Source organism: Kryptolebias marmoratus, linkage group LG6 (genome assembly GCF_001649575.2).
Source record: "Kryptolebias marmoratus isolate JLee-2015 linkage group LG6, ASM164957v2, whole genome shotgun sequence".
Classification (NCBI taxonomy): Eukaryota; Metazoa; Chordata; class Actinopteri; order Cyprinodontiformes; family Rivulidae; genus Kryptolebias; species Kryptolebias marmoratus.
Genome location: NC_051435.1, coordinates 13,530,233 through 13,557,755, shown reverse-complemented (window position 1 = coordinate 13,557,755; position 27,523 = coordinate 13,530,233). Strand labels below are relative to the sequence as shown.

The 27,523-nt window shown below is 43.7% G+C and overlaps 2 protein-coding genes across 2 annotated transcripts; one reads left to right on the top strand and one right to left on the bottom strand.

Annotated features, from left to right (window-relative positions):
* Positions 1–1,472: 1,472 nt before the first annotated feature.
* Positions 1,473–18,252, bottom strand: mospd2 (motile sperm domain containing 2). The gene is made up of 15 exons (XM_017422709.3): positions 18,038–18,252; positions 17,904–17,961; positions 17,430–17,585; positions 16,582–16,668; positions 16,263–16,417; positions 15,309–15,369; positions 15,151–15,189; positions 14,919–15,043; positions 14,151–14,300; positions 8,604–8,722; positions 4,562–4,655; positions 4,340–4,436; positions 3,764–3,884; positions 3,217–3,319; positions 1,473–2,045 (listed from the first exon to the last, which is right to left on the bottom strand). Exons 1-15 carry the CDS (start codon positions 18,068–18,070, stop codon positions 1,893–1,895), a joined length of 1,551 nt encoding a protein of 516 aa, XP_017278198.1. The 5' UTR covers positions 18,071–18,252; the 3' UTR covers positions 1,473–1,892.
* Positions 18,253–18,292: 40 nt separating this feature from the next.
* Positions 18,293–25,529, top strand: fancb (FA complementation group B). Its single transcript, XM_017422708.3, has 8 exons — positions 18,293–20,013; positions 20,108–20,263; positions 20,373–20,462; positions 20,900–21,028; positions 22,796–22,968; positions 23,583–24,013; positions 24,093–24,333; positions 25,023–25,529. Exons 1-8 carry the CDS (start codon positions 19,108–19,110, stop codon positions 25,429–25,431), a joined length of 2,535 nt encoding a protein of 844 aa, XP_017278197.1. The 5' UTR covers positions 18,293–19,107; the 3' UTR covers positions 25,432–25,529.
* Positions 25,530–27,523: the final 1,994 nt, after the last annotated feature.

Genomic DNA, 27,523 nt, shown 5'->3' with positions numbered 1-27,523 from the left:
GAGGCTCTGCCTCACCTGCCTCCCCTGACCGCACGTCCCTGTTGTTGTTGTACCTTCTGCCTGGTGCCTCCCGACGTGTTCCCGGGTTCAACCGGGTGCAGCGTGGCACTCAGATGCACTTTAAAGTCAGCCCTCGGACGTGTGATGCCAAAGCTTTTACTGCCATCCTCTAGAGGAACGCACTCCATTAACCCCCCCCATCTTGTTTTCCTCCTGTTTTTTTTTTTTTTTTTTTTTTTTTTATTTTTGTGGACCAAAATAGTGCAAAATGGATGTGCTTTGGAAGGTTTCACTGAGATCCTAACAGAACGTTTTTACATCCAAGTACACACACACATGACTGCTTTCCTCACTTCTTTGACAAAAAAAGCTATTAAGAGGGATAGTTCAGATCTCTCGAAGCGGCGCTCTTAGTAAAAGGTTACGAACAGTTTTTGATCCTTTGTGTCGTGGGTAGCTCTTTAATCAACCTTAGTTTGGAGAAATAGTTTAACTCTGACCAGCGAGAAGCTAACGGCTCTAGCCTTAGCGGGGTCGCTGCTTAAAAATGTCATGTGTGTTCATCTGAACGCTATTTTATAAACTCTTTCCTTGCTGTCTGTTTTGCATAGTTATTTACATGGAATTCTGTAGTTATTTGCAAGTGAAAACAGAAGCATAGCGGCTAGCTTTGCTCTTTTTGCAGCCTGCGGCACTTCTATCCGGAATATTGAAGTATTTCTGCGGGAATACCCGTGTGAAAGCATAAAAGTTAATAAAATAGCATTCACGTGAAACGTTTTGAGTTTGGGGGTGTTTTAAGACGGCAGTAATCCATTTTGAGCCAAACTGAGGCCGTTCAAAGCTCTGTCTACAACAGGTAAGATATTAATTACTCATTAAAAGAAAGACCTGTGCCATCCTTTGACCAGGAAAGGTACGAGAAGACGAGCCGACCCCTAACACAGAAGTGAAATCTTTGCTCTGTGGGACCCCAGAATGATAAAAATGTTGATATTCAAAGCCGAATCAGTTTACTCCTGATTGCATGAATCATTCCACCCACTGCAAAACGAAGCACAGTTCTCGACTCCGGCCAGCTCTCGTGTGCAAACATCTAATAAGCTCATTCCTTGTGTGGCGCCTGGCGTCCTGATTGCTCCGAGCCGGATCTTGTTATAGATATCAGTGCTTCCCCGCTACGATACAAGTGGGCCGCGCCGCGTCCTTGCAACTCGCCGGTAATTGCTTTGGTATTTTTAGTTTAGTTTAGTGTCGGGGTAATTAAAACAAAATGAGAGAGCGCAGACAGAGATCTCTCGTGGCTCCCAGGTCCAGAGCGTGGAGAAGTTTAGTAAGGTCATATGCTGCTGTGTTTTCAATTACAAACCTCTGCGCTAATGAGGGTTTAATAAAGAGCGGGGACATTTTTTTGCATAAAAGAGCAACGAAATCGGACTTGACGGCGAGAAAAGACTCAAAGCTACGTCAGAATTATTTGACAAAAGATGTTTATTTCACGTTCTGTAGATTTAAATACAGTTTTGTAGATTTATTATATAAAAATTATACATCAAGTTAAAAATGACTAATCTGACTAAACAAATTGTGACTGTTGTAATAATTTAAATACCTTTTTATGGCCGTCACTGCTACAACTGTCTCTGTTAAGATTAACCGGCGGAGAAGAGAGAAGCTTGATCCCTCTTCGGATTTTACCTCCACATCAGCTCACGTGTCCTTAAAGTCAGCTCTCCTCCTCTCCGAGCCGTCAGCCCGTGGGAGGGATGGTCGGCGGGGCGCGAGGGGAGCGCAGGACCACCGTTTTTTTTCCCCCTTCCGGGCGGTCGACACGCAGCCCCCCGGCTGGAACCCGTCAGCACGGCGGAGGACGCGACGGCGGCGGCGGCGGGTCAGGACGGACGTGGCGCGGCGCCCAGCTGGTAGAGGCACAGCAGGTTCAGCGCTACGAGGACCAGCACCAGCGTGATGAGGACCTTCTGCAGCCACAGACACGAGTTCACCTTCTGCTCCAGGCGGGAGTTGCAGGCCATCACTCGCATGAGCTGGAGACACAAGAAACGGGCTGAGCTCACCTTGACGGGTGCTTACAGACGTATCACAAAGTAAACAGGAAGGAAAATGAATCAATAAAATAAAGGTCTTCACGCTGTTAATGGACTGACTGTAATTTTCTGTTTGGACGATTTCAGAGATGCAAAAATGTCTTTAAAGCTCTGCTCCTTCCAGAAACCATTTTATCAGCTCCCTGTTTCCTTTTTTAAAAATAAATCAGAGGCATGCTGCCAGGTTCAGGTCAGGCAGCATACTTGGCCAGGTCATAGTTTCCAATTTGTCTCCTCCTGCAGAACCTTGTGACGGTTTTAATAACTTACTTTACCGTCTTCGGAGGCCAACCACGTCTCTCTCCTGACCGAAAACTCAAAAAACCTAAGAACTTCAAAAAGTGCTTTGCTTCATCAGATTTCCATTCAATAAGACTGCTTGTTTGACGAGTAAATGAAAATTAAAAATGGCTCGAAAGGAGGCGCCAAACTTGACTGCTCAGGCGCTCTGAAGACGGCCATGTTTGGAGCAAAAAGACAAACTGCTCGTTTTATTGGGTTGATTTTGGCGCTTTGAAATGGTTTTCATGCTCAAACATTACTTTGTCGAGCTTTCTGAAGCTCGGGCGTCACCTTTTGAGCCAGCTCTTCAGCACAGGCATTTATAGCACCCGTGTTAGCCCATATCACCCACTCCTTCCACCGTGTTTCACCCTTAGGTCAACGCGTTTACTGGACTGAGCCCAACTAATTTATCTCGTTTCCAACTTACCAGAGAGTGTTTTCCCGATACTTAATCTTTGACAATGTTTTGGACTATAATAAGTTTTATTTTTCTTTAGATTTCCCTCACAGAGGCTGATAATGATTGAGCTGTAAGGAAACCGTCTGATTTGCCTGATAACGCTGAACGACACGGCCTGTTTTTCAGAGTCAGATCAAGCGAGAAGCCTTGGGATGCTGTTAAAAAAATGAACACTGTGGCTCCAATCAGAGCGCAACGTTTTGTCCTAACCTTCGCCACTCTGTCACATTTTTATCTTCAAACTTCACACAGTCGCAGCAGAAACACAGAGCTTTGTTTTAACAGGCGTCCTTTTTGTTTTTAAGCGGTAAAGACCAGTGTTTTTTTTTAAGAGTGCAAAGTGCCTCAACGCTTGTAAGGACTTACTGAAGTGTTGACCTCCTGTTGGCCGCTGTTGAAGGTCTCCACTGGGCTGTCCCTGAGAGGGTCCACCGCTGCTTTAACACTGTCCAGAGTGTGGCAACGCAATCTGGAAGAAAAGATGCAACCCAGAGATAAGATGTTCAATCTACGGGCTCGGCGTTGCAAACATCATGAGCAAAACGGTTCAAATTCCTAATAAAGCACATTGCAGGGGCCGAGATAAGATAAGAGCTGCTCGAAACATCTGTTCAAGATTTCAGGGAGGGTCAGAAATAATGATGCAGCAGAGCAGGAATTTCAACCGACTCCAACCATAACTTTGTGATGTTAAAAAAACAGGGTAAGTAAAACAGATTAGCCTTAAAGTGCGTCTCCTTTTGCTGCCAGAAGTTACAGAAACTGAGGTGTAAGATGACAGGAAGACAACAAACAGCTCATGACATAACATGTAGGATCTGCGCTACTTCTTTGTTGCTTTGCATCAAACTTCTGGGAGTCGGCGTTTTCACTTTATTTTCTAACATGTTTTAGGACGAGAAGTAACACGCACCTGTGTTCCATAATCTTCGCTTTTGGCACTTCCTTCCAGAACTGTGCAAGTTCTTTCGTCCCAGCGTTCTCCATTTCTGCGGCCATGATCAAAAATCTGTCCTGCGGAGAGGCCTGGGAACCTGCAGGGAACCACGGAGGGAACCGGTGAACAGAAAGAAGTCGTGGGTCTAAAACTCTCAAAGGAAATAGCTTTATTTTTTTGTTGTTTTTTTAAGATAATAATGCTTTTAATGACTGTAGGTAAAAGCAGAACTGAAGATCCGCCTGACAGCACACGGGCACGTCTGAAAGAGGCTGTGCTGATTCTCCTCGGCTGCGTTCAGCACATCACAACCCTCGGCTGACACATCAGCGCTCGAAGGTCGCTGAGCACCTCAGCACACTGTCAGCTGTCGGAGGGTTCGTTTCGAGGGGAGACGATTCTTTTTATCTCGCTTGAAATACGCGTGTCAGGCAAAAAAAAAAAAAAAAAGAAAAGTGTCTGCAAGCATTTTAGGAAGGTAATAGAGCGAAGCGTTTGATTATTCTGGGGCGTTCAGCGTTTTGAAACGGGCGCGGAGTTCGTGTGTCATACCTCCGTGTAGAGACACGACTATATCCACCGAGGCGCCGGGTTCACAGCTGCTGCTGCTGGGCTTCACTCGGTACTTCTCAGGCGCCGTGGTGCGGACCTGTGCAGGCAGACGGCTAATTAAAGCCCACATTTCACCGACACCTCGAAACAATTAAACAATTACCAATTAATTAAGATGCTCGTCGACGAATGAGCCACCCGTCGTATTTGTTAGTCGCTCACCTTAAACGCCACCTGGTTCTTGGTCACGTTGGTCAAGATAATGAGGCACTTCCTCTCATTGTCATTAGAACCAAAGCTTAGTTCTTCTGCAGGGCTGACGGAGAGAGGAGAGAGAGAAAATGATTGTACAGAAGAAACAAACTATAGTAGAAATCTGTCTGGGTGAGTGTTGGATCTTAAAAAATGTTTTCTTTTTTTTCTTCTTTTCCCTTGTAAGCATCTTATTTTTACACACCGTGCTGCTACATTTGCTGTACAGAGCTGTCTGTGGGGTCTAATTATCTCGAGGTATGTAAATTTTCCTGCTACACGCTATGTCCCCCCCCACCCCGAGGGAAAATATTTGTAGAAATACGCTGCGACTCCAAAAAAAAAAGAAAAAAGCTTTCAGAAACAGGATTTATATGATTCTGCTGTTTACTATAAATTATATTTCATTTCACTGCGAAGAAGACAAAACGTTTCAATGGAGTATTCTGCTGCTGCAGGGGAGTCCTCCCTCGGGTCTGAGTTGGCGTGTGAGGAAGCGCGAGAAAAGAAACACTTGAATGAGGAATTTAGAGTTTTATGAAAGGGAAAATGTTCCTGTACTTTATGTAATGCAATTTTTTATTGATTGTTTTATTTAAAAGTAAAAGTCTTTGGGGAAAAAAAAGCTAAAATTTAGGGGTTAAGTTGCAGAAAGGATGGGAAAACAGCAGCAAACAAACCACTGAGATACAGACTGTTCATACTGACAGTCTGGAGACCACATCAACATAAAGATGAAGATTTACTGTAATTGTTCGCTTGTATTATGTTATTTTTTGGCTGACCACGATAGAAAAGAGTGCTGGACAAAACTTTGTTTAATTATAAGTGGAATATTTCAGGTAAACTATTGTCCGGATGCCAAAATTCCACTTCAAAATAAGTTCTGTAACGGGAAAATTTGCATTCTTGTCTGGCAGAATCCTTCATGAGGTCAGGGACATTCGACTGAGAAGCTTTGGCTACGCAGAATAAACTATGAAGAAGAAACACTGCAAAGAAGAAGAAGAAGCTATTTTCTTATAGGTTTCTAATTTTGTCCCAAAAGCGACCAAAGGACACTGGGTTCACAGATGGGTGTTTCTCTGTTGGAGCAGAAAAAAAAAAGAAAAATCTAGTCTTCTGGGGGGAATAAAGCGCTAAATTCCCCGAAAAAGAAAAAGTACATTGTGATTTCAAAATGCTGTCATGGGATGATTTGGTTTATTTGTGATGATGTGATGAACCGAGTTTCCAACAGTGTGTTTTGTCAGTAAGGAGCATGTGACTCGGCTGGATTTGGGCTCCCTGCACACTGAACACTGGAGGACCTAAACTTTGCCAACAATAATTTTGCACGGATTATACATCTGCTTTGTACGCAGCCTGCTAATGTTTCATGGACTAAAACTGCTGGGAAGAAAGTACTTTTCCTCCCTTCTTCGTGTCCTTGTGTGTTCCTATTCTCCCAGAAATTCAGCTGGGGAGACGAACTCGGAGCGAGTCTTCGGGCTCCGAGGAACCGCTGGCAAACGCACGATCAAAGACCCCTCCTCTCTTCTGAATCCCCCCCTCCTCCAGCCTTGAATTAAAGCGAACACAGCTCCGGAGCATAATTCTGCATTTAGGGCTCGTTTTAATCTGTTTATCGCTGAAATTCGCCGCTTGGAGGAGTCAAAAAAAATCCTCACTTCAAAGCCACCGCACTGAGAAAACGGAGCTCAGCTGACTTTATTCATAAAGAACGAGGTGTGACGTCATGCATCAGTGAGGTAAAACGGCTTCAACACGCTGGTTTTTAAGCGTCGACAGCTTATTTAGAGTCCATTAAAACGCAGCATGTTGTTTGACGTGGTCCAGAAGAGGTGAGAGCTCCTGAATGAGCAGCTTGTTGTTGATCAATAAAAAAAAATGGACCGGAAACATCCTTAAACTCTGCTCATGTGTGACTGGATCAGTCGGCATGTAAACACGCCAAAAACAATTTAATGCTCTGAATCAATATGTGACAACACCACTTATTGTCCCGGTGACCAAGCTAACCTTTTTTCCTGCACGTCACCCAGGAATATAAACAATAATGAACCCTCCCGCTGCCACAGGGGACTTTTTATTCCAGCTGTAGCTGGATGACGGACCAGGGGGTGAACGAGCAGAATAAAAACGAGCCGCGGTTATTTCACGACCGAGCTGACCTCCGATATTTGGGTCTTATGAACAGAAATCAGCACCAGCCCCATCAGAAAGAAGCTGTTTCACCTGAACACAAGTGGGTCGCGGGCGTTGGACAGATGGGAGACAGGCAGGCGCGCTCATGCCTAACCGTGAATGTTGTTAGTTTGAAAAAAACAAACTGATGTGTTTGCCTGCTTTGAGCAGCTCATTCAGGCTGCAGCGAAAAAACGCCAAACAAACGTTTGCCGCGGCCAAAACACACGGACCGTCTCTGTGCATTCACAAGACAAGCCCTTTTTGGACACATTTTGTATTTAGAGCATTCTGACTGATAACAAGGTTGTTTAAAACCAAACATTTTCCATCCTAACATTGTGATTTGAGCTATTTTTTTGAATTCCTGGCTCATAGATATGAGTTTATTGTGCAAGATGGATCATTCAGGACACAACCGAATAGATAAAAAGCATATTGAGCCATCTTTGGAAATAGTTTGGGTAAAGGTGAATAAAAACTTGGCCTGCGGTTGGATGAAAAGTATGTCTTCCTCTCCATTTTCAGATATTAGATCAAACTTGACCTGTCAGTTTGGAGGAGAGTTAAACTAGTGTTGCCACCAAGACAAGACTTGACTTGTACAAGTTTCTCCTCTGTCAGTGACCAACCCATGCTATGAGCACTCTTTAATCAGTAACTACAGGCCACGCCACACTCACTCTCAAATTAGACAGCTCTCGTGTTCTTGTTTTTCTCCCCCCATTTATGAGCACTAAGCAATACCACACAATTCATATAGGTGCATCGGAAGCACTGATGCGCTGCTTGACATGTTGGGAAATTAGCAGCATATTGATATTCTTGGGGTGGGTCCACAGCCGTGACAGACAGCCAGACTTCATCTTATTCTCCAAAGAACTGCTAGTAGTTTACTTTTGCCTTTTACAAGCAAACGAGAGCTACAAGGGTAGACTTTTTTGGTGCAGACCAAACAAACCAAAAGTGAGAACAAACAACCTGCTAACATCAGCCACTTGATGGTGAAGTCAGGATGCCAACATCATCATCATGGTGCATTTATTACCATGCTAATATCTTTAAAAATAAAAATGTACTCTTACAGTAAGGATATTACCAATTTGCTATAAACAAATGCATTTAAAAAACTGAATTTTACACCTGATGTCGGCCCGAGACAAGTGATCACGTCGCTAATGTCGCAGAGACTAAAAAACCATCAACTTCATGGTGCCTCTTAAAGAGTCAACCCTTGGGCATCGCAGCAATCCATCCCACAAATATTCATTCATTCCTCTACAAGCCTAAACCTGCCGGTGGCACAACGAATAGTTCCAGTGAGAAGGGTTAAAGGTTGTCCAGAACGGTCATTTTTGCAATCCTAATCCTAAATTTCTTTGTGGTTCGTGCGTTCTGAGAACCGGACAAAGAATCCTCGCTGATCCATCCGGCGTTCTGCTCTCTGAGCTCGAGCTGTGACCATCAGGCAGGCCTTTAAAGCCATTTAAAGCTCAACGACGCAAACCCAATCGATTTAAGAAGTCTTGGGAGCTCAGAGAGTTTGTACAGCAAAAACTGATATCAGACACGGTCCCACGCTCCAAGTTATACGTGTGAAATGAGTTATTTTATTGATTTTCTTCAAAATAGATGTGTCAAAGTGTTTTCTGAATGGCTCCATTTTTAAATTGGTGGTTTTAATTAGGCATTTTTAATAAATGGATGAATATTTAAGTGCAACCAGATCAAGCATTGAGTCCAAACTTTCATTCGGGTTGAATAAAGTAGTTAAGCATATTTAAAGAGGATTAGTAGTTGTGTTTGCTTCAGCAGCTTGACCTACCTAACTTCTAGCAGGAGACCTTTGAGGGTGGTCAGCGGCTTCCTGGCTCCTTTGACCCTACTGATTGTGTCTCCCCTATCGCTGTCCTCTGACCTCAAACTGTCTTCCAGGAAATTCACCTGAAACAGCAGAAACCATTGCATTAAAAAACACACACACCTGAGACAGATTTTACGACCACACGACCCTTGGTCTTGCTCCTCCTCTCGGCCCCTCGCCTTTCACGAGAAGGAAGCCACCAGTTCACGGAGGCCTTGTTGACGATCTGCAGTCGCAGCGGCATATTGGTCAAAAGTCGTTGTCTTAATAATAGACTCCAACTGTGCGTCTTATTTTTATTTTTTTTACGGAGAAACTTGTGAGCTTAGTTCCAAAAGGCGTCTCTAGAGGGAACGCAGAACAACGAGGGTGAAAAAAAAAAAAACGGAACCTGAGTAACCCACGAGCTCGTGATTTTTCTGGGTAAAAAAAGAAACGACAAAACAAAACAAAACAAAATTTAAAAAAAAAACAAGCCTCGAATGAAAGTAGCTCAACCCGGACAGGAGTCATGAGATCACTGGAACACGAGTGCTTTTACTTCAGCAAAACGCTCCCAACCTTTGGCCCAAATGATCTGCAGACACACCACAGGGCCCACAAAGGCTGACTGGGCAGGAATTGCGAAACGGCTGAATCAATCTGAGCAGCTCGGGATGAAGTAGGTCAGGTTGAGGGGGGGGAATGGATGCTTTCAGTGTCGCTCCGACCACACGGTGCGTTTCAGCGGGAGCAAAGAAAGATCGGGTCAGAGCGGAGTAGACATGTGACAGAAACACGGCTGTCCTCAGAAGGGAAGTGTATCTTCTTTGGAGAAGAAATATAATCTGAAATATTTCTGTCATGCTGCAAAAAAACAAAAACAAAAAAAAAAACAAAGAAGACATCAAGAGATAACAAGCTTCTGATCCAATTTATTCATTTAGAGCAAGGTTAACACAATTAGGTCATAACTGTGATGAAAAAAATGATAACACCCTCAAATTAGAGTAAAAAAATTAGTGACAGTTTGATGCAAATACTGGAGTTAAAAGTCTATCATATTAGTAAGAAAAATCACTGACCCTCCTACAACCACTTGTAAAATAAAATCCCATCATGAAACAAAACAGATGGTAAAATATTACAAGAAAACAAAATTAAATGACAAGAAAGAAATGAAAGACCGTCACAAAATGACAGAACTGGTTTACACACACACACACTGTGTAAAGGTATGAAACGGAAGGACAAAAGGCAATTACTGAGAACTGCAAATAAAAAATATGTCAAACACATTCAAGGCACAAAACAGGAAGTCCTACGTGATTGAAACTCTTCAAGTTAGTAAAAACTTGTTAGTGAAGACCAAGGCACAGGTGGTGCACATTTAAAAAGTCGCCTCAGTGGCAGTCGTGATTCAAGATTAAGTGCTGAGGATTAATAATTCGGTCTACTGTAATAAAACAGTAATTATCTTAGTCATTAAAACATTAGGTTAGACGACACATATAATGTGAAATTGTTATGAGCACTAGTGCTTGTGTTATCCTTGGTTAAAAGCTGATTAAACAGTGAAATGTAACACGATGTGCAAATCATCAGCTGCCCGTTAGGAAATGGGCATGATTCCTTAATTAGAAATGTCAGAAATTTTGCAGCTTTTTTCAACTTGGGGGGCGGCTCAGATCGAAACGTAAGATCCGCGGCAGGCCAAGGGTTTGTCAAGGAGCCGTGGCAACGTCACAGGCGACGGAGGCGGGCGGGGAGGTGCGCTCACGGCGATGTGAGTCACGCGAGCACACCTGCCCTTCCAGTCTGCAGAGATCGTCCAGACTCTGAGCTGAGCGGCCGCCTGGTGTGGTTGTGCTCCTTACACTGCCTTACCACAGCCAGCCCTTGTTTCAAGACAAAACAAAACAACAACAAAAATAAAAAAATAAAAAAAAAAAAAAGAGAGAGAAGGGGAAATTAGCTCCCTGAAGGCATTGTGAGCGCTTCCTGGAACTCGGAGGGCCTCGGATTAAGAGGAACAGCGAAGAAGGTGGCGGCGGAGGAGCAGAGAGTTTGATTTATTTAAGGGATTTGAATCGGGAAGCATAAACGCTGTGTGGAATGTACTCAGACAGGCTTGAAGCTCAAAGAGCCCGGTGCATTAACACCGCGCCACAAGTTCAGTACAGCGCAGGCTACCAGGAATGACATCTACCCACAAAGAAAAAAAAAAAAACATGCCTGAACGCCTAGTTTATTCAGTGCTACGGAGCATAGATAGCGAGAAGCAGAAGACACAACATTAACCTGTTATTATGACTATATATTTCTATTAGGCATTCGTTTCAAACTCAACACTGGCCAGCTTTCAGATCAAAAAGCTTATCTTTCATTTCATGATATTCAAACTTCCACATACATGCAGGAAAAGAAGAAGAAATAAAGCAGGGAGAAAAATATGGGTTAAGCAGGAAGTCATTAAGTGGGTGGTCTTATCTGCTCGATAGGACTAAAGCCGTGAATGAGGAAGCCTCTGGCCGAAGTGGGCGCTCGGGGCTTCACTTTTAATGAACGTGCGACCTTCAGCCGGCGTCGAGACGACTCCAACGGTCAAAGTTGGAAGTAAAATACAAAACCGCTTTTGTTCTCATGCCGAATGTATTTACAGCCCCAGAGATCCCCGTGTGTGCTGACAGGCACATTCACACACTTCCTTCTCTTATATTTAGTAACACTCTCTCGGCGCGAGAGGAGTCACCTCAGACAGAGCGACTGTACAAAGTTTATATCGAACGAGCTGGATACGTCTTCCCAGCAGGGCTTACATGTAGTCAGACGTGCCGACGTAAAAAGAATGTGGGACGGTTTTATGTTTATACGGCTCAGTCCGCTCTATGAATGTAAATCTAAATCAGTTTATAACCTGTGTGGTGTTTTAAAATAAGGGGGGGGGGGGCTTTGTTTGCTTTGGGTGAGCAGACGCAGGTAAATCTTCACATTTACGCGAGTTGACCTCAAAGGGAAAGGTTACGAACAGTTAATATCTTACCTGTGGTAGAACTGATGAGCTCGCGACTAGTCCAAGCGGGGCCCAAGACCAAAGTGGATGGACACTGTCCGGAAACAGCTCAAATTTTTCATGAAAGTTCGTGCGAGTGCTGCTTTATCAACCGCCGGCTGCTGTTTTAAGACGACAGCGACCCACCTTGGTCTTGGCGCAGCTCAGACTAGCTGTTAGCTCGTCGATCCGGTCAGAATAAAACTCTATGTCTCCAAACTGAGGTCGCTCAAGTGGGTAAGATATTAACTGTTTGTAATCTTCCCGTCACTTCACAAGATCTGAGCTATAACTTCCAAATTGGCACTAAATCAGCAGCCAAATAAACAAATAATTAAAAAAAAAACAGCTTCTTTGTGCACCTTTCTTCAGCAGGAAGTTTCTAAAGTTGTCCTTGTTCATCTATTACTCCTCAATCTACTTCTAAGCTGGGTTTTTTTTTTGCCTGTAAGCGAGAAAAGAAGCTAAAAAGATTATAACGCGAGGGCTGAATAGTCCTGAAGGGAGCGAGTGGAATCTGTGACATGAGTGACATAAGCTGCGGGCCAGCCGCAGCCGGGGAGCACACACCAGTCTGAGAAGGAGACGACAGCGGCTGTAAAATATTCAGCCCGCAGGTTGTCTCCGAGACGGTGGAGGAAGGGGGGGCTGCACGCTGCAGGGAGAAGAGGCTTAAGTAACCGATCCTCTGCGGACGGCATGAAGAACATGAGGAGAAGCAGCGCGGTGCCTCCAAGGGCTTTCTTTTCTCGGATTTAAATCTGAGCCAGAGACACCGGGAGTTAACTCGGCGGGCACGCGATGATTAGGAGCCCGATGATTAGCGTATCAGAGGCGTGTTTTCACAAAGTGGCCTGATTATTGGCTGTAATCTGAGGTTCAACTTGAACAAAGCAAGACAAGGAGGAGCTCCTGAAAGTGGAGCGTCTAATCTGATGAGCAGAGATGGATACCTCGGTCCGAACACACCTCCTGCCAACTCAGAGAGGAAAAAACACACAAGGAGCAGCCCTCTCTGTTTACTGTTGTTTGATTAAATAATGTAAAAGCTGGAAATGTATGATTTGTTTAAGCCTATCTATATCCCAAAAGAACCAAAAACAGCTACAACCCCGGGCAACGATTATGGAATCACCACTCTTGGAGGACGTCCCTTTAATTGTGTAATGTTGTATAAAAAATATCAATAAATATAAATCATTTTCCCAAAAATTAAGAAACGATGAAAAAAAAGAAATATAATTGTTGTAGTCAGTCACTTTTGCTTATCTTAGAGCGATTAGACGAAGAAACAGTATGGAATCACTGAATTCCAAGTTCAAAATGATGGAATCGTGACAAAAATGCTGCACCTTCAGTACTTTGTTGGCTTTTCTAACAGCTTGAATTCTCTGAGGACCTCACTAATGACAGACAGTACTCTTCATCAGTCTCCAGCTGTCTCTTATTGGTGTTATAGAGCAGCTTTGCAGGTTTGAAATCCGGTCACTGGTCATTTCCTTCAATGTCCACCAGAGATTTCCAACTGGACTGAGGTCCAGACTGTTTGCAGGCCGTGCCGTTGTTAACATTTGGTGTCTTTCTTGTAGGAAATGTTTCACGTCCTTTGCCCTGTGGCACGAGGCATTATTATACTGAAAAGCCATCATCACCAAACAACCAGTCAGCTGATGGAATAGGAAAATGGTCCAAGATTTCCTCATGGACTTTGGTATTTATTGAAGATGTAATGACTGCCAACTCTGCCTGCCTTTACCTGGCATGCAGGCCCAAATCATCAATGTCTGTTTTCTCATGATCTCAGTCATCTTCATAAATCTCTGTTTGGGTGTTAATAATTTCTGTATGTAAATCTCATGCCTTCCGGTTCCTTACAGTTCGGTCACAGACACTGCCTCCAGTCTCCGCCCTCTTGTTTCCTGTTTGGTTTGTTGTGCCTTTTTTTTAAATTTATTTATTTTTGGTCTCCAAGTCATTTTCCTTTCAGTTTTCCATCTCCCTGCTCTGATGTCTTCCTTGCTCGACCGGCGTGCTTCCCTTTTTCACAACCTTCCCCTACCCGTTTCGCTTTGACTCGGTCCAGACGTTAGACCCAGCCGCCTGGGAAACAACCAATGGCTTCTGCAACATTTCATGATGGTTTACCTTCTGGAGGAGGTTTCTCATGTTGGAGACATGATTCATGTCAGTCTCCGAGGTGTGAGACTCTTTTTTTTTTTATTTCACTGAAGATTTAATCTAATGCAGGGCTTTGTTTTAGAACTGCAAACTACAGATTCCATATTTTCTCCTCTACTTGATCTAAATAACAAAAAGCAGTTGCGACTGGTTATATTTCTTTCTTCTGTCTGTGTCTGTGGATTATTTTCCTTCTGCAAAACTAGGCAACTGAAGGAACATCCTCCAAGAGTGGTGATTCCATCATTTTTTTTTTTTTTTGCCAGGGGTTGCACAAATAAAGGCGGAAGAATAAGTACCTTTTTGGGCTTTGGCACAATCTCAGAGGTGATTTCTGTGTCACCCGTTTTGCTCTCTGCGTCGTCGTCCATGACAATCGGCCCGTTGTCGTTGATGGGCGTCTGGAAGTCATCGTCGGGAAGAGGTGGGTAGTTGTACTTGAAGAGGTCCTGGAAAACATTTAGTTCACGCTCATGTCATGTGTTCATGTGTAATAATAATATTAAAAAAGAAAGATAAACAGTAAAGCTTGTGCTTAAGATGCAGTGGAGCTGATAAATGCAAATATGCAAAGTAAATATTTCTTAATGGGGTTCTAAATCAGTTTTTAAAAAACCTTTTACAATATGATAGCATGTGCAATAAGTGTATAATCACACATTAATTACAATGTACATCAGAGATCTCCTTAAAAATGAGAAATACCCAGACTACCAGGGTAAAAATATATTGTCCAATCACAATTTTTAAACAATTCCCCAGTTTTTGTAAGGTAATTAGCCTTCCCCTTCACATTTGGTATAATTTAAAATCCCTAAATGTCCTCTGTAGCTAACAAAAGGAGTTAATTCAGGAATATGTAGTCGGTGGGAGATATTCAGGTTTACAAATGTCCTCCACAGAGGACAGATTTGAACGGCTGGTAGTCAGGAGGATATTAATTCCTTCTAAACCACAAGTCAGCACTAAAACGTTTCCAAATAACAAAGTAATCAGTAGATACTTTGAAGTGGTTTGTGAAATTTAGTGCACTAAACTTGTAGAAAAAAAAGAAAAAAGGGACATACCGTTCCACCCATGTAAGGAGGCAGGTACTCTGGACCAATGAACGTCTGGACGTCGGCTCGGGAGACAAACCTAAGCTTGCTGACCGCCTCCGGACCCAACCACGACTTCACAATCTTCCACGCGGCTGCAGGGAACAAGAGGTGAAAGAGTCAAACGTCGGGTCGGTTACCGAAACCACAGGAGAAAATGAAAACAACACGAGCTGCGAACAGTCAGCTGACTCAGTCTTACCATTCATGATCCAAGGCATTTCCACTATGACCATTTTGGCTTTAAAAAAAAAAAAAGGACATAAAATGTTTGTTATTTCCTCATCTGACCTTGAGGTAAAGAGAAGTAATTCTTATTATTAACGGATCTGAATGTGACCAGTTGTGTTTGATACTTACATAAAAATTTTGGATAATACACTTTAAAGCAGTTCACGATGTACTTCACAAACTCCATGTCCTGAAAAAAAGGGAGAAAAGAAAAATTATTAAAGAAAGGCTTATAAAGCAAACAGATCAACATGAGGACGAGGAGAACGATTGTTCTCTCTTAGCTGCCTCTCGGACAAATATTTTACAAAACGGAGCACAACGTAAAATAATCATAGCGCCCCCCCCCCTTTCCTTATTTTCAAGGGTATCGTTCTGCAACAGGCTAAAAGTGTTAGCAAGAGCTGACGACTTTTTGGAGAAATGTTTTTTGCCATTGTTCAATTGATTTTTTTACATAACCCCGTAGTCGCTTTGGTGTTTTATCTTAATTGAAATGATCAGAAAAGCAGCTGAAATGCCAACAGGTAAGACCCTTACACCCTGGCTACGCTCCATAATTGGCTGGATGCAGGGGGGGGGACTCGCTTCTAAACCCTAATGAGATCATCCTGGCCTCCCGTAGGATCACTACCACCGTGGTCCGATAGAACTCAATAAGACAAGGAATCTTCTAAAACTATTCATTTTATGCTTCAGCTTGAGAGATATTTCTTCTCTCCGCCTCGCTCCTGGTGGCTTATTTTGCATTTAACGGGACCGTTTCCCCTGCAAAGAGCCTGGCCGGTGCCACGCACTCACGAAAAGGAAGGAGCTCTGCGAAGGAGCGCACGCCCCGCGACAAAGCGAGTCAAGAGGATTAGATGGCCCACTCGAATTGACCATTGGGATTTAAAGGTTACTTTAATCTTTGAAGTGTTAAACCATTAAAGAGCGTCAGTCAAAATACGACAGGAAGCAAAAGGGACGGCCTGTCTCTAACAAGGCAGAGTTATGATTAACATAAAAGAAATTTTTAAAAAAAGGCAACACAAATACAATAAAAGATAATAAAAGTCGGATTCGGCTGTTTTATGGACTTACTATATTGCTAAGGCCAGACTCTGTCATGTCGAACACAACGGTGAGTGGCATCCCAGGCTCTTTCTTCGCGTACCGCTCCAACCAGAAGGCCACGTACTTCTTCTTGTCCAGGATGGTTTTGGCATCTTTGACGTGCAGCTTCACCCTGAACCAGACTGCGCGCGAAGAAACACGTTCACTTTTACAAACAAGGTCAGGGCAGGTCAGTCGTTTTCTTTGTTTTGTTGTTTTGTTTTTTATTACAAAAGATAACGACCGACTTGTAGGTCTGGGACACCGACAGGCAAATGGGTAACAGTGTAATAAAACGCGCACGTACACAGCTTGTTGCCCTCTGTGTCGTAGCCATGGAGGTAGACGGCACCGGTCTCAAACATCCACCTGGGAATGCTGCTCTCAGTGAGATCTAAAACAAACGTGAGCAAATTAAGACGCTTTAAACAACACGAAACACACAGTACGCATACAACAAATACCTGCATAATATATTAGAAGACAGCGGTCAGTTATCACATTTTTGTTAGTGCTGAGAGCCTGGAATTGCGTACTTGTCATCAACACTTGGTAATGTTTCGAATAAAAAACCAGCCACGTATAGACTGAGTCATATAGCCTCACTCGACCACAGACGCTAGTAAATTCCTAAAAACAACTGGCTGACAAATTGAATTTGCTGGATTAAAGGCTGGCAAACAACGGGTCTCTCAAATTTCCCCGGAGAAACAGAGGGCATTGTTCTCCCAGGCAACTTATGTATGGAGATATGGGTGTTTAAAGCACAAAAGAGACCCTGTCCGTGTTTTTCCCCGAGCCGAGCCAAACACTGATTTGTGCAGCAAGACATACTGTATGCTAATGTCAACATTTCTACTTTTTAGGTAAAGCTGGATTTTGGACTTCAGAACTTTTTTTTGTGTGTGTGTGTGTGTGTGTCTTGAAATCTCCCCGCCGCGCGTGTCCTGAAACTTGTTCTGAATCTCATCCTATTGGTTTTATCAGACTTGCGCCCTGGAAACTTCCACTTGCATTTAGAAAAGCTAAACATGCTTATGTTTATTAAACCAAGACGAGGTGTCACCAATAGCTTTAGTTCAAAAGCCTAATCTAAAGTTTTTTACACATGAAATTGTGCGTTGCAAAACTAGTCAAAGTGCCCCAACACCTTACCATTTACACCAAATTCCTTCCTCCACAGGAGGCTCTCGTCGATCATCTTCAAGGCATCGTTGACGACATAAAGCCTCCATGTCAGGTATCCTTCCACCAGAGCATTATCAGTCTCCAGCCGTTCCACATCCCTGGGGTCATACTTTTCTGATGAATCTACAAAGACAAACACCGAGTCACGTGATGTCCACTTTTAAACAGGGCCAATCAATTAGTCCCACACTAAAGAGGTTTATAATGTCATGTAAACTAAGCTGAATACACCCAACTAGGACTGTGCTATTACTGAACACTTCCTGTTGAACCCTAACTCAGATCTAAGTTGTGTCAACAAAATGCCAATAACTGTGTTTTGATCCCCTGGATATTTAATTTACAGCCTCAGAATATCTGCAAACTACACAGCAGCCAGTAAAAACTGTTATCCCGACAAGGGTATAGGTCACTGACAGATTATCCACAATGACTTGTTACCTTGGAGTAACTCATTCTTGAATCTCAGCCTGATCTCCTCGATTTTCTTTTCAAGATCCTGCCACCACCAGAGTCAGAGGTTAGATACAGCGTTAAATGGTCAGAATATTCGGTTGTTAACGCTGGCCAAGTACCTGCACTCCTTCGGCTGGCTCCTGCTCTGCCATGTCCAACTGTCCGCGGCTCTGCGGTAGTTCCGCGTTGTCGCTTCAAGTAGCTAGTTGGCTAACTTAGCAGCTCAGAAGAATCAGTGCCGAGTGGGGAAACTGGCGTCCCGTCTGTTGCCATCTTGGCTCGAGCCGTGGCTCCGCCTCCCTCCGCTGTTTTTGTTTCTCAGTACAGGAGGAGAGGGGGGCGGTGTTGTGCCGGTAAAACGCACCCCCTGCCGTTAAAGATCTCCCACGTCGGGTGTTTGTAAAAGAAAGCGCTTTTCGGAACAGTTTTATTCACGAATAAATTAGGTGAAAGTTAAAGGTGACAAACGGACTCGTGTTTTCCGCTATTCCCGAGAACATATTATCTAGTTATTTAATTTAAACTTATAAAAATATATGTAGGCTATCGATGGTGCTTTTTACGGCAGGCTATCGTGCACCTCGGTCACCGTTACTCCAAGCATGGAGTTTTTGCTCTGACTTATTCGTCCTGGCAGCTGATTTTACCATCTAAATTACCCATTATAAACAGCGCTTATACTGTTTAAACATTTCGGTCCACGAGAGTCGGCTTGTCACTTCTGAATGTCGTCCAACTGTTTCGTGAAAGCAAGTGTCCTGAAGACGGAAGTGCTTTACTTGGTCGGGGTCCTTTTTTCAGCACAACACCGGAACTCGGGGAGAGATTTTTGGAACGGCTTCAAGGTCGCGAAAAAAGTATTTAGCTATTCCGTGACTGGATTTAAAAGAAGCACAGGTTACATACCCTAGTCTATGGTTGCCAGAACCGTTTAGTGATTTAAAGAAATGGCGGTAACGGTCGTTCGTTATATTTGTTTACCAAATTTTCTTTACCCACAATTCATTTCGGCTGACAGGAAGCGTTCGATGTCAGTTGGCGCGTTACTTTGAGTGCTCTGATGTTCAGTGTGGAAAGTTGAGACGCGTTAGATTTAATTTAGTAGCTGCACGTTTATATTTGACTTGTTTCGTGGAAAACTCGAACTGTCACGGAGGGCGCGAACCTGGCAGAAAAAAAGCGTCACATAATGGATGGACTATGCTCGGAAGGTTTACATCTCCTGTCACACGGCGGAAAGATCATCTCGTTCAGCTGCGAACGAGATGCGGCCTCGGACTCCAGCGGGACGGTCGAGCTCATTTTCCGCAGTTTCTCCCTTGAACCTGAAGGCAACGCGCCCCTGAAGGCAGCAGCGCAGGGAGCGGTTGTCATCAGCAGGAAAGTGGCAGCTCAAGTAGATATTGTGAAATGCAAATGTGCCATAGATGTTCGGAGGAGAGTTAGGACTCCGTGTATACTGGTGACAAAGAAGAGAGGAGACAGGTTTCATTATATTCTCCTCACTCTGAGCAGCTCAAACCAGCTGGAGCCCCGCATTAAGTTTAAACCCCCCTACCAAATGAAGGGCGATGTGTGCATCCTTCAGGGCCCTACAGTGCTGTGGAGACACGAAGACAGTGTCTTCTATACATCCCTCCGCGCAGAAGGGGTCAGAAAGATACCCATGGAGATGTCACACTGTCTTTTTGGAGAACTTTCCTTCTACAAGGGGCAAGTTTTTGTTCTGGGGCTGCAAAAGCCTTCAGATCAGTCAGCAAAACAATCCACCAGCCCAACACTTGGCTATTTCCTAGAGGACGGGCAAGTGTTCGATGGCACCGTGGTTTTACCCCATCCCTACCTTTGCATCACGCAGTGCATGCTGGCGCTGTCGTCCGAAAGAGAAGGCGGCGTGCTGAAGTGTGCTGTGATTGCAGCGACTTCCCATAAGCAGCTCGTGTACTTCGAGAACGGGGTGGCAAGGGACGCGTGTCAGCTGCCCTATGACCACGTCGAAGGCCTTCAGGTGGTCAACACGGGACGAAACGGCTGCCTGTTTGTGGTACTCTTTAAACGGGGGGATGTCTGCGCTGTGTGGAAAGAAACATTTCAGGTGTGTCCAAACAGCCAGGTGTGTTTACGTGTCGGCAACCTGTGTTTTTTTCCCCCTGTTTCAATAAGTCTTGTGTTGTTCAACGCTCTTCCAGATCGCCGCCCTCTGGTCGGGTGTCAGTTCAGTCCACGTGGATGACTTCCTGGGATGTGGAACAGACCAGATGCTGCTGCTTTTTAGGGATCAAGGAGTAGCGAGGCGGCCAGCGGACAAATTCCTCATCACTGACCTTTGTGGTATTTCCTTCTCTGTAAGTCCAAATCTTCCTATTTCTCATGAGCCACAGCATGCTACTTCACTGCTACACGGTATAATTCAGCTTACAAAGAGCACCAGGACTAATTCGAACTACGTTTTAGTGTGGACAAGCCTCTGAAGCACTAAAGACAACCCCGTCTCCACAAGAAAACTATCTCCTCACGCTTCAAGCTTTAGAATCCAGGTTACAGGTAAGCCTTTAAAACACATTTATGGCAAATGGACTGTACTTGTATATCGCCTTTCTAGCCAACCAGGCCACTCAAAGTGCTTTTTAAAACAATCTGTGCCCTCATTTCCCCATCCACACACACAATCATACTGAATCTCTACAAAGCTATTCTGAATAAATCATTCTATAGATTCTAATCAGTTCTTTAGATCGCATTTATACACCAATAAGGCACACATTAGGGGCATGCTGGACCTCCAACTATCTCATTGGAGGACGACTTCTCTAACCACAGAGCCACAGCCACCCCCCACTTAGTAAAATGTACATAATAACATGATGTCTTAGTCATTATTTTCTGTATGTTTGTATGAGAACCTCTTGAAATGGACCTTCATTCAGCCGCTCAATATGTGTGCCAATATATGCTGTCAGTTGATGTTATTTGTAATTTAGAGTGGATTGATTGTCCTTCAAGACCTTCAAAGAGACGTGAGCGTGAAGGAGGGAGTCATACAGCAGTCCGTCCAAGTCCTGACTGACGTGCTTTCAGGCAGGGAGACTCAGCTCACCCAGCACGAGCAGGTACGCGATTTGTGTCCACGCCAAGCAACCGAAAACCGCCTGCCGTGTTACGTCGTCTCTCAGAGATTGGATTCTTTACAAACCGCTTAGCGTTCTGCTCCTCGACCGTCACGAGAATATCCCGAAAAACTACGTAGGGGAGAAAAAACAAAACAAAAGTGGTTTGGAAAAAAAATGGGACAGTAGTCGCTTTCTGTGAGACGTCCTCTGTGTGAGAGGAAAATCTCACACTGAGCAGTTCCCAGCTCAGACTCACTCGAGGTTAAATTCTCACGGTGAATCAAGGACGCGGCGTTCTCCCTCTAGGGTCCCGCATCGGCGTGGAGTTACGGGAATGGTGTCTTTTACGCCTCTCTAGTGGCAGGTGGGGTGTAGAAACGTACATATTGAAATCCCACGCTGTGTTTTATGAAAGTTTGTCGTCCCCATCAGCTGATTTTTGTTCTTGGGTTGCAGAAGTTTTCAGAAGAGTTCCTAAATAACCTGTTGTCTTTGGGGGAAAAAAATGACTAGGGCTGCACACTGTATCAGAAATTCATCTTCACAAACTGATGGTTTGAGGAAAATGTTGGTTTATTGACATCTTTGTTCAAAAATGTTCCCACAAATCCCGCTTTTTTGATATCGCACAGCCCCAGAATGGACGAGTGTTTAAGCCCACTGTGACTTCACCTCACTGCTATACTTGCATCTCAGTCTTGCGCATTATTTTTGGACAACTTCTCCCCAAAGAACGATTTCTACTCTAAACAGTGCTCGGACGTCCAGTTTACCTGTCCAACTCTTGGGTTTATTTTGACCTGATAAAGATTTAGGTTGAAATTATTGGTTCAAGTCATCGTAATCAGGTTTTAATAGGGACGGTCAAAGTAAATGTATCTGTCTTGTTTTTTTTGTGAATTCAGTCAGATTTGTTTGAGTTCATTCTACGTCAGATAATAAAAGCAGAAACAAATCCTGGCTGAACGAGTGCTCTGTGTTCGGTCTCGTTAAACGAATGAAACCAAAACGGATTTGAGGAAAAGCTGTAAAACTCTGCAAAGGTTCATTCAGCAAGTCAAATTAGTTCAGCCAACCCAGTTAAACTGAGTTGTAGCCCAAGAAAATAACCTTTATAGGATATGTTGAGTTAACCCATATATATTAGATTGAAGCAATGTGCTGAAAATTATTTTTTTTTGTAATTTTGTGTCTTTTGTGAAAAATAAAATCAGATTTTCTTCTATTTTGGGTCATTCTGTCCCCTCGCTTATACAACTACCTACACGTTTCTGACCAAGGTTCTCAAATGAGAAGAGAAACGTCTTCAAGAAAGCTTATTGATTTGATTAATTTGTTCCCTGCATGCTGTTATTCCTTAATTTTTTACATTATTATGTGATTAAACTCACTGTATTTATGCTATGTAGGCATATTTCTCTTCAGTCAGTCAAGTGTGTACCCTTTTTTTCCCCCCTAAATCCAGTTTCTGGTCTTATCAGAAATGCTACCTGATTTGTTGACGCAAAGATCAGGACAAATGAACAAAGTGATATTTCTAAAGCAAGCTTCTTTTTTTTTTTAAACACACAATAGCTTAGTTTTCCTTCAACCAGAAGAACGGCAGCAGCATTTAAAAAGAAAAAAAAAAAATTCTGAACCCCGCTGAATAAGTTTACTGTGACTAAATGTGTGACTAAATTGAAGAGTCTGACATGAATTGCTGTTGTTGCCAGCGGTGTCACCCACTTGTCACTGCTGATTACAGTCTTTGCACTCCCTGACTAGGAAGGCCTCGTTGCTCTGTGGGACAGCGGTGACGAGTCAAGAGACGAGACTGCGGATGACAGGGTGGAAGACTCGCCAGGCGCGTCTCCGGAACCTCAAATTGAAAAGCTCTGGCATCGCTTCACAGAGGACCGGATGGTTGTAGGAGTGATACTAACTGCTGGGAGTGCCATGTAAAAAAACGAAAAAAATCACAATTTCATTTTTATTGATGCAGTGTTTGTGTGTGTGTTTGAACAAGTAAACAGAGGCTTCAGCGTCAACTTTATCAACACCTGCTAAAAATAACACTTCAGTGAAAGCACGTTCGAGCTGTCATGACTTATATTCGCCGCCTGAGCAGAGCAGATTTACCCCAACTACAACATTTGATAGTTGTTTAGCTGATCTGAGCCCCAGACTTAATTTCAGATGCAAGTTGACAAGGTTGTCGCCATAGCAACAAGTTTTTAATAACCCTCCAAGCTCCTTATGAGGGAACAAGAAGCTCTCTTGATTCCTCCGTCCACCTGTTCCTGTTTTTTTTTTTTTTTTTTTTTTTAATTTGAGAACATGTGGAGGAAAACCACTTCTGACGTGCCCGCCTCAGGCGCCTCCGTATTCCTGTTTTGATTGCTGCTCTTTTACAGCTGATATAACTCCACCACCTGGATATGTTTGGTGTTAATCAGTACACAAGCTGTCCTACATTCGCGCGCCGCGTCTAGTTTTGTGTTTCATTTCCAGTTTGATTATCCACGATCCATGTGATCCGCGATTGTTGACGATGTGTTATTTCCTGTTCCAGACCAGCGACCGGTGTGAGCTTATCCCTCCTGACAGAGACGGGCCAGAGCTCGGCGCCTGCGGTAATCCAGACCCAGAGCCAAGCGTTCTGGCTCCCTGCGTGCCGCCCCTCGACGCCGCCCCTCTCCTCCTCCTCCTCCTCCACATCTGCCTTTGCGTTCTCGCAGCCCGCAGCCAAGAGGAGCAGGCAGCACGTCGCCAGCGATGATCCCCGCGCACGCAGACTGGCGGTGACTGCGATGACCAAGCTGGCACCTCTGCTGACCTCTGGCTGTGTCAAGTGCTGTGTCATGCTCCATTACACGCGCGGAGCAGATGCTTTGTCGCCCGTGAGCAAACGAGCGCCGGTCGTGCTGCACTGTGGTCAGGTTGCTGTAGATATTCACAGTGTTTTCCAAAAACCGCTGCTGAAAAACCCACTAATCAAAACGGGTAAAAAATCACATAAACTCACAGTTTGAGAACAAAAACCTGATACCTTAACCCTCTCTTTTTTATTTTTATTGCTTAGATGAGGTTAGAGAGGACCTGCTGAGTCTGCTGACAGTGCTGGATCGCTGGGTCCTACACATAGACTCTCCTGATTACAGTTTGGGTGACATGGATGGCTGGATCCAGAAGAGAGCGGGTTGTCAGAAGGTAGAAGTGAGCCCTCAGTATCTGTTACTAGATTCTCCAGAACCATCTGCTGCGATGCTGCTGCACTGGCATCAAATAACCCCTTTCCAAGGGGAATTATCCATCCACTCCAGGTAAACCATTTTCACTTAGTTTTACCACTTTAGACTGATCTATTATTGCTCAGAGTTTTAACTATAATCAGGTGATGCATAGGAAGGATACATTTATTTTGAAATCTTTAAACATTGATAAGGAAATATTAGTGTCCACTTTGATGAAATACATTGTAGCAGCCTTAGTAGGGTCTCCACTGCACATCGTTATTTAATAAGCCTTTACATTTAATCTTTATGCTTCGAAAATTGAAAACGAATGTGCGTATGATCTGAAATGTTACAGGTTGTCGTTTAAAAACGATAATCAAGATTTCCTGTTCGATTACCCTCTAAAATAAAGCCACTTCTCAGAGTATTGAATTATGCAGTTTTATTCAAAAGCGAAGGACAGGGTAGTAGAGGTGGGCACTGCAGAATTTCCATAAACAGATTGAAAGTTGACAAGGCTTTGAAGCTGGCTAAGACGTGTGTCTACATGATATCCCCCTGAATATCAAAGAGATTAGGCTCCTCTGGCAAGCAGAGCACTTAAAGTTACAAATCCTGCAAATAAATTTTAAATAGGTAGGTCGCTGTGAGTCGGCTGACAAATGACAAAAAAGATTAAGCCTTCACAAGGTTTTTTTTTTTTTTTTTTCAAATCCATTCCAGCATGTATTATGTAATAGCACATAAAATCTGTCTCTCTGCGCTCCCCTCTGCAGCCAGTTACAAATGCTCCGGTTCCTGGACTCGCTGCGGGCGTTCCTCCCTGCGTCCTGCGCCGTCCGACCCGTCAAAAGCGCAAGAAGCCGGAGCACGGCGCAGACGCTCGCCCTGGCCCTGGAGAACGAGGTGCTGTCGCTCAGGAAGTGCGCGGCGTCACTGGCGCGAGAGCGCGAGGAGGGCGACGAGGGGCGCGCCGGACCCGAGGAACCCCCCGAGCCTGGTTCCGTGGAGGGGCTGCGGAGGTGCAGAGAGGCGTGGCGGCGGGACGTGGAGAGGAGCAGGACGAGGCTCAGCGCTCTGGTAGACGTTGGGAAGTATCGTGAGATGATCCGAATCGTCTCTGATGTCCAGACGGATGGAGATCTGGCAGCGCTCCTATACGCCCAAAGGACTTTGTTCAGCTAACGTCTTAGTGATGAAAACCAAATCTGTATCCACTACAAAGCATGTTCTCTTATTTTGTGTTCAACATATTAAATAAAAAGACCCTTCCTCTGCGCTGAGACCCTGCCTGTTTGTGTACACTCACTCAGACATTCTCTTGGGGCTTACATCCGTTTTGTGTCTCTTTTTTTGGTGAAAGTTCAACTCATGTCCAATGATTCACCTCCTGGGATTCCCAACCAAAAATGCTGCATTGTCACTTCATGTCCCTCCAGACCCCATGTGTTAAAAAAAAAAACACCTTCTTTAATATCTGTTGCTGCTGCCAGTGTGTGTTATTCTGCAGGAGATGAGTGCAGCTGAGGATAGAAGGTTATGGGGGCTCAGCTTCTCTCTGGACGCAGCTGCCTTTAAAAGCTTTCAGCGGTACATTCCCCTAGTGGCTCAGGTATTTGGCTCTTAACTGATTTTGAGGGACAAAAAGCAGGAACCGTCGACAAAAAAACAAAAATCTCCCCTTTAACTACTCACAGACTGAATATTATCCCATTTATTCATCTGCTTTTTTGTCAGTAAGTGGTTCTGTTAGTCTCCCCGTCACAAAACTCCTGGAACAGTTTTTTATATGAAGTTCAGGGGTGAACCTGAATGTGCCACTTCACGATGATAATTCTGTTTGTTAATGCTGCTGTACAGTTACGCTCCAGTTCGCAGCCTTAAAGGGGCGCTTCGGTTCTTTTGAAAAGAATAAGATGACAAACAACATCTTACCTGTTGTAGGTAGCTTTATGAATGAGTTCATTTTTGAGAAATTTGAGAAATAACATGTCCACTGATTGGACATAGTACACATTGTACTCATTGGACAGTACTATATGTGACTGGATTACTGAAATGCACAGCAACAGAAAGTTTATTACCCTGCAATTGCCTTTTTGTGGACAAGTCAGTCATAATTAGATTTTGAGGTCATGGTTGGTCAGGAATCTCTGACTTTCTCAGTTGGGATTTCAGCTTTGAGGGGCGTTTCATTTGATTTTTTCCAACTTGGAAGTCAGAAATTCTGACTTCTGTAACAAACTTTAGAGACTGAAGTTTTAAAGATGTTGGCTGTCCTTAGCTGTTAGCTCGCCAATCCTGGTCAGAATTAAATTATTTCTTCAAACTGAGGTCAATCAAAGAGCTACTTGCAACAAAATATTGTTTTTTTTTTAACTTTTCTGCACAAAACCAACTTCAGAAAATCTGAATTATTGCTTTACCAGTTAACAAATTAGCTGGTTTTGACTCCGCAAACCAAATAATGAACAGTTTTGCTGCTTCTTTAATCCCACACAAATAAGAAAGCACCCCAAGCTTCTTTGTGTTTTGGCTGTGATACAATCACCTCTGTCATTTAAGCGTTTGGAGAAGAATTTTGTTTTCTCTTCAGTAAACAACAGAAAATGACCGGAGGGTGGGGGGAATGAATCACACGTGAAAAAGAAAATTCAATTGTACTGGTGTTTCCTCAGTGTCCTGACTGCCAGCCGAACAAAAAGAGATGTTTTGTCATTCCATTACAGTCTGTTGATATGTATTCAGTGTGAGGTGTGAAAGAACACTGTGGGGGTTTTAAACCCGCTGAAGCTGCTCTTTGGAAACATCTCAGACAAAGAAAATAAACTCTACCCTCCATTTGGTATCATTAACCTCACTTTTTGTTAGAGTGGTTGGTTCTTTTTATTGCCTGTGCCCCTGTGTGTTCATCTGTGTCTGTTAGCAAAATATCTCATAAACCATTGGACGGATGAACATCTGCAGATGATTAACTTTTGGAGTCAACTCGATTTAAGATGGTTACCACAACTAGTCTACCTTAGCAAACACAAAAATGGTTGGAACTCAGTCAGTTTTACAGATATTGAGCTAAAGTTTGGCGTGGTAGTAGCTGAGAGTCATCCCCAACAAATATTCTGGTTTCTTCCAGGTCGGGCAACACCTTGTTTAGGATTCTGGCATGCAAAATAATTGGTGATATCCATTTCTTTAGCCCTTTTAGCACCATAATAATAGATATATTCATTAAATCGCCTGGTTTTTCTTGTCTATTTTTGTCAATAATTGTGTCAAA

Excerpts from the sequence above, each read along its gene's own strand:
- fancb (XM_017422708.3), top strand. The coding sequence starts at position 19,108 with ATGGATGGACTATGCTCGGAAGGTTTACATCTCCTGTCACACGGCGGA. Across the intron at positions 21,029-22,795 it reads AGCTCACCCAGCACGAGCAG|GAAGGCCTCGTTGCTCTGTG; the intron begins GTACGCGATTTG and ends CTCCCTGACTAG. Across the intron at positions 24,334-25,022 it reads GAATTATCCATCCACTCCAG|CCAGTTACAAATGCTCCGGT; the intron begins GTAAACCATTTT and ends TCCCCTCTGCAG.
- mospd2 (XM_017422709.3), bottom strand. The coding sequence starts at position 18,070 with ATGGCAGAGCAGGAGCCAGCCGAAGGAGTGCAG. Across the intron at positions 4,437-4,561 it reads AGAACCAGGTGGCGTTTAAG|GTCCGCACCACGGCGCCTGA; the intron begins GTGAGCGACTAA and ends CTGCCTGCACAG. Across the intron at positions 2,046-3,216 it reads AACAGGAGGTCAACACTTCA|CTCATGCGAGTGATGGCCTG; the intron begins GTAAGTCCTTAC and ends TTGTGTCTCCAG.